The sequence below is a fragment of the Lactuca serriola genome, chromosome 1, assembly GCF_051521515.1.
Source record: "Lactuca serriola cultivar US96UC23 chromosome 1, Lser_US96UC23_V15, whole genome shotgun sequence".
Classification (NCBI taxonomy): Eukaryota; Viridiplantae; Streptophyta; class Magnoliopsida; order Asterales; family Asteraceae; genus Lactuca; species Lactuca serriola.
This window is the reverse complement of record NC_136408.1, coordinates 73,905,685-73,912,446: the sequence shown is the minus strand read 5'-3', so window position 1 is coordinate 73,912,446 and position 6,762 is coordinate 73,905,685. Positions and strand designations below refer to the sequence as shown.

General features: G+C 34.7%; 1 protein-coding gene across 1 annotated transcript; it reads right to left on the bottom strand.

The window, feature by feature from the left end:
* Positions 1-750: 750 nt before the first annotated feature.
* On the bottom strand, positions 751-4,630 carry LOC145092320 (receptor-like protein 7). The gene is made up of 2 exons (XM_079030248.1): positions 1,674-4,630; positions 751-1,079 (listed from the first exon to the last, which is right to left on the bottom strand). The coding sequence occupies exon 1, from the start codon at positions 4,621-4,623 to the stop codon at positions 1,675-1,677; it is 2,949 nt and encodes a 982-aa protein (XP_078886374.1). The 5' UTR covers positions 4,624-4,630; the 3' UTR covers positions 751-1,079; position 1,674.
* Between the last annotated feature and the right edge of the window lie 2,132 nt (positions 4,631-6,762).

Below are 6,762 nucleotides of genomic sequence, written 5' to 3'. Positions count from 1 at the left end.
GCAGGATGAAGTTCTGGTCACCGCCCACCACGTATTCGGTGAAATGCCTAGGTCGCTTCTTATGTAATGTTTTCATTGTTCTACCTGTACTTTATGTATGATTCCACAACAAAATTTCGCATTGCTGCTCTATTATTTGTTATCTCAAATCAATAATTGTTCGTTCTTTTAGTTTATATAGAATTGGTTATATGTTAATAGTGATTGAAAACATGATAAGTTACAAAATATATCTGCACTTGAACCCACTACTTCAGGTCATTGGATGAAGACGCATCAGGTAATTCTTAATGTTACCTTATTATATATATAAAAACTGGCGATATGTTTTATAACAAAAACAAGTAGCACCATTCATTGAATATGAAGATTTGGAGACTGGAGTGCATAATTCACTATTCATAGACTGCATGGTTATTCTCATGGGTGGAACCTCTTTAGGGCTTCAGTGTAATTAGTACTAATATCCTTCTCTTCATTCCCTTTCTTTTCCTGAATTTTAAAACTTGAGAACAGGATTTTTAGCTGTAAGTCAAATGAAAGTTTTTGAAATCATGAAAGATAATGGATGAAAACATATTCGTGTGGCTGAATTTGTGTATTAAAGTTTAAAAGGTATTTGTGTAATTTAACTGAAATCAATTGAAACAGTCCGAGTAATAACCTTGATTTATTGTTAAAAGAATTATTAAATTTTATACCAACGGTGAATTTCGCTTATGTAATTCAAAAACATATCATATACATGAATTTTACTTGAAAATATATAATATACATGAATTTCATACTATCACAACCCCAAATCTAAGGTTGAGGTTGAGGTTGAGGTTGTAAATACTTATCAATAGCTTACATAAGAGTCTATGATCATGCCATCATACATAAACGATAAACTTAAACAATGGAACTGTATGATACATCAAAATCTTATAGTGAAAGTCTACTCCAAGAAATGTAATTCAGACAACCACAAACTTAAACGTAATATACACTTACTATACATGGTAAAACAAACTGAAATCCCTTGAAGGTCTTCAACAACTTCTCCATACCCTTCGAACTTTAAGCTATGACGCCTCCTGAGATACATGTTAAGTTAAGTTCATTTCTGTTAAGTTCATGATTTTCTAACTATAGAAAATGCTTCATCCACACTCCATAGTAAAATGTTGTCTCAGAAACTATATCTTAACTCTCAAAAAGTAACATCCTTGTCATAGATATTATGATGAAGTAATTATAAATACATACCATGTTTAAAACATAGACTGACATCACATAACTAATGGACTCGACAAGTAATTTATCCAAGCTAAAATAAAAAGATTTATTCTTTAATATTTTTAAGTTAAATATGTTAATAAAACTTTCTTTGCTAAAATGCATATTTGACTTGCATATAATTTAACATAATCTTTTGGCAAATGAGATAAATGACAAAACAAGGCAAGTAATTGTTGATAATACAAAGTTGAGATGTATGACAATTAATCTCACAAAGATATTGTTAGGATTACTTTAATTTAAAAGTATAAGTTTAAAAACATATATAGAAGTATCATACTTTTTTGGATGACATACAGAAAACATTTTCCATTTGGTTGAGACTACATACATATAAACAAATTATTATCTTGAAAAATTGCTACCCGTTATTTAACGAATCATTGTACCTTAGTTTCTCCTTGTGTTACTAAGTGGCCTTACCCATCTGTCCTTCCTCTTTGTGAACCGATAACTGTACCTTTGATATAGAAAGTTTCCAATAACAACCCCAACAACCAACCCACTTCCAATTCCACAGAATACAAAGATCCAATCAATTCTTTCACTCGGGAAGAAAGACTCAGACACATTGCTTGCTGGTGGAACTCTTGGCACCTTTAAATCTTTACCTTCCTTGGATAAAGTTCGTCCGTACAGTTGGGGATTCCCTATGTAAGAGCTCTTATCGAATGTATCAAACTGTTTTCCTTGTGGGATACGCCCCTGAAGATGGTTGAATGACACATTGAAGATGGAAAGGAATCCAAGTTGCACCAACTGTTGAGGAATTTCCCCAGATAGTTCATTTCGAGAGAGATCCAAAGCTTCAAGATTTGTTAGGTTCCCTAAAGATGGCAAGATACTTCCAGTAAAATGATTGTTGGAAAGATTGAGTGATTGAAGGCCTTGAAGATCTTGGAGTGATGCTGGGATTTCTCCTTCAAATTGGTTACAGGATAGATCAATGGACATGACTATGGTTAAAATACGATTGTACTCTGTTTTGACACCTTTGTGTATTAAGGTCACCTCGTATTGCACATTTGTGAAGACGCTTTTGAAGGATATAATTGATTTCATAACAGATGATATACCAAGATTTTCGGAGCTCATGACATGCCATGTTTGGAAGTAGTTTTGGTCCAAGTGACCACTGAAACTGTTGTTAGAGAGGTCTATGATCCGCAACTTAGGAAACTGTGAGGAACCTTGAATTGGACCATAAAAATTGTTGGACCGCAAGACTAGAACTTGTAGCTCCGCAAGACTTTGAAGCCAAGAAGGAAAGGCGTCATGAAAAGAGTTATCTTCAAGAGAGAGAATCTCTAAATTCCTACAATTTGTCAATGATCTTGGCAGCTGACCTGTAAATCTATTTTCGCTCAAATCAAGTGCTTTCAACTGGCTTCCAGGCTTACAAGCACTCGTCATTTTTCCGTGGAAGTTATTTTGTTTCAGATTCAAAGACATCAACGAATTGGTTAAGATGCCCAAACATGAAGGAAGTGTTCCGCTCATGTTGTTAAAAGACAAATCTAACATTTGAAGAGATTTCAATTCACATATCCACGGTGGTATTTCTCCTGTCAGATTATTATTTGAGACAGCATATTCAACTGTGGTTTGTGGTGGAACTGGTAGTTGTCCTTGTAGCTGATTATTACTGATAAAAAATGCTTCTAAATTTGTCCATGGGAGAAAATGAGGATGCTGATCAAAGCCAGTGATGGAGTTGCCTGAAAGGCTAATGAATTGTAATGTTTCCCGGCTGTTGTTCCAGAGCCACACCGGTACCAGGCCATCAATTTTGTTGCGGTCAAGAAGTAAGGCGGTCAATTTATTTTGGAAGCGCAAAAAGGCAGGAAATTCCTTCAAGTTGCATGATGATAGTCCTAACGATTCCAATTCTGGCCAAGTGGCATTGGTGTAGTTGTTGGTGGCTACTACTGATATCATGTTATGACCTAAGTGGAGTGTTTGGAGTTTGTTGAGTCCTAGGAACATGTCGAGTTCTACCCTACCACTGAAATTGTTTCTACTTAGGTCAAGATACTCAAGACTTTTGAAGCTGGAAAATGTGTTTGGAATTGGTCCTTGCAATTGATTTATTTGAAGATCTAATACTTTTAGTTGGGTATGGTTGAACAACCAGGATGGTAAACGGCCAATAAGAGAATTTTCCCCCATATGTAACACATTAAGTTTGGTTAGGTTGGCAAGAAAGAGTGGGATTTCAGTACTGTTTGTGTTCATATCAGACAGAGAGAGTTTACTAAGTTTAGTCAGCTTTCCAAGCCAATTGGGAAAGCATCCTTTCTCGAATTTATTACCACTAAGTTCCAAAACCTCAAGTTTTGAAAGACTTACCAATGAAGGAACTGAACCTGTGAAGTGATTTTCACCAAGAGCCAAGATAGTGAGTTGCGTCAAGTTAGAGAGTGAACGTGGAATGTGGCCCGAGAAAGAGCAATTATAAAGGGACAAGACTGTCAAATGCTTGAGGTGGCTTATGGATTCTGGTATAATCCCAAAGAAACCTGTGAGAGGTAGTATCACCTTTTCAAGTAAGCTGTTGTTAGGGAATTCGGGAAAGGAACCAGTGAGGTCGGTATTGTATGCCAAATCAAGAACTTGCAACTTAGGTAACTCAAGTATGGCCCCAGGGAATTCATTCTGCAGGGAACAGCTTCTTAGTTTGATTGATCTCAAAGAAGAAAAGTTTGCCAAGAAACGAGGTACAGAGGAACTTATGTCCACCCCGGAAAGATGGAGTTCTTCAAGTCCTGTTAAGTTTTGCACCAGCTTCTTCAGGCTAGGACTATAAAGCTTTAGTGGATTCCTTGACAGATCTAAAGAAGACAACTGAAACAGCTGCGAGATTTCATTCGGGATTTGGCCACTAAACCCAGAATAAGAGAGATCGAGGCTTCTTAATTGCTTTAGACGACCAATCTCAGATGGGATTAGGGATTCACCAAAGTTGTTCCCAGAAAGGTTGAGTCTCTGAAGATGAACAAGGCTGAAGAGGGTGCTGCTGGGGTTGATATGCCCGCAAAGAGAGCTCTCACTCAAATCAAGGCCGATCACATGAACATAGTACTGATCATGGTCATGGCTGCACGCCACCCCCTCCCATGAACAACAATCAAAACTATTGTTCCAAGAGTGGAACACTTGAGACCCATAAGCAGCACAAGCAACATCATCTTGATGAATTATGCTCTGCGTAAACTGAAACAAGGCTGAGCATTCTTCATCATGGCTTAATGATGATCCAGTGACATTCTTCACTGTCACCAACACATATAGGAAGGAGATGGTTTGCAAGAACTTTAAGTAATTCATGTATGGAGCCATGGATTAAAAAGGGTTTTTATTTTATAATTGTTTATGGACATGCAATGTTCATTATATATAGACCATGAGGAAGTAATTTCAACGTACAAACGTACATAGATAATCACCATGGCTGTGGCCTGTGGGTAAGGGTGAAGGGGAACCAATAAAAGGCATAGCTGAATATTCAACTAATAGAGCCAAAGAAAAAAAAATTAGGATTTTTAAAAATAGATCTATTTTACTTTCTTTGTCACAAATTTGATGGCAAATTGGCAATATTGAAAATTTTATAAGTTAATATGTGAAAAGTGGAAAAATAAGGGATGAGCCTCCCTTTGAATAACCAGAAGATCTATATCATATCAGTATGGTTAAAAAGGTGGCCTTAATTTATTGAATTGATTAAGTTCAAAACCTCTTTGTGACTAAGATTGAAGAGTTTGGGTTGTATAAGTTGTTTGAAAAATATATAACTGGTTTTTTTTTGGAAGTGTTCTACAAAAATATTGTGTTTTAATCGTGTATGTGATTAACTGTCCATCCTTCCGGATTAGTTTAAGATAGATGTAATGATTCTCTCTTTGAAAATTGTCCGTACTTAGTTGTAATAATAATATATTAATAAACACTTTAATATGTAAACAAAGTAGCAATTTTACAAACTTTACCGCTCTTATATACACTTTTCTAATTCGAGAGGGACAAAAATATACTAAAATTAGTCATGCCGGAATTTATAATTTTCAACAAAATAGAGAGATGAAAAATATAACTTAACCTAAAATATTAATAATTTAAATACAAACAATAGTTGAGTAGACTTATGGAAGACTTCAAAGTCTTTCTTTTGTCGTGTTAGTTGTAGCAATAGACAACCACAAATGTCAAGGTAAACATCAGGCCAACGTTTTTAATGTTTCATTTGTTTTCTTCTTACATGTTTTTTCTTAAATTGTGTTCATAAGTTACCATTTTAGATGTTTTTTTATTACAAAATACAAATCATTGAATTTGTTAGATATTATAAGGGACAAATATGAAAAAAGAAATTGTCAGGAAAGTCCTAATATTTTCGAAAAAGTTACATTTTAGCCCCAAGTTTTTTTTAACATAAAAATCTCGATTATTTGTAAAAACACGATAATATGTCATTTGCTATTAAAAGAAAAAAAAAATTGTTAGTTTTGGTCAAAATGAAATAATTGGGACTTTTATGATCAAAAAAACTTGGGACTAAAGTGTAACTTTTCCGAAAATATTGCGATTTTACTAACAATTTCTCATATGAAAATAAGTTAATTTTGTGGTATACGCTCGTTTTGATACATCTCTTTATATATGTTGGAGTCTCCACTTTCTCCATAAGAACTCTTTTATAGAGTAATCTAAGGACACGGTATATATCTTACAAATATATCATCCATGATCTAAGAGAATGTGTAATCTTTTTGGAGAATATTTAGTTTAAATTAATTTATTTACTCGTTAACAATTGTATGAATGTGGGTTTAATCTATTATACGCCTTCATTGAGCAATTTCTTCCAAAAATAAAACATTGATTTTATATATTTCATATCTAGTTATTGAAATTGTATTAGGTCACTCATGACTACATTTCTTTGTTGTTATTATACACGTGTGTTGATTTGTATAACCTAGGGATATCAAGAGGGGCAAATGGGACAGGGGTTGCATACCTCCCTCCCTCCCCCCCCCCCCCCCCCCACCCACCCACCCAAAAAAAAATAACATAAAGTAAAATAAAACGGGAGATAATCATGTCCCCATCCCTAATTTTTTTAAACAAATACCCCCTATACGGAATTGGGATCCTAACGGGACTTTTTCACATTCCTAGTAGAACCGCGCCCGCCATGTTATATGTAGGGTTATATTTTGTACTTTGGTTATATAATACAACTTATATCTATGGTTTTTTCGATTGTACTATTATTTTCAAGCTCGTAGATAATAATACTCTCCCATCTACAAGCAGGGGTGGACCTGGTGCGGGTTCTGAGGGGTCTTGGGCCACTACTCGATTTCTTCTCCCAAGGGTAAAAAATTTCTACTGTCAACCACCAAAAATATTACCTAAAAAACATATTAATAGATTATTTTTTATATATAAACTTTTATTTGAAATGATAACTAA

What these genes read in the sequence shown, in the direction of transcription:
- LOC145092320 (XM_079030248.1), bottom strand. Translation starts at nt 4,623, where the DNA reads ATGGCTCCATACATGAATTACTTAAAGTTCTTGCAAACCATCTCCTTC.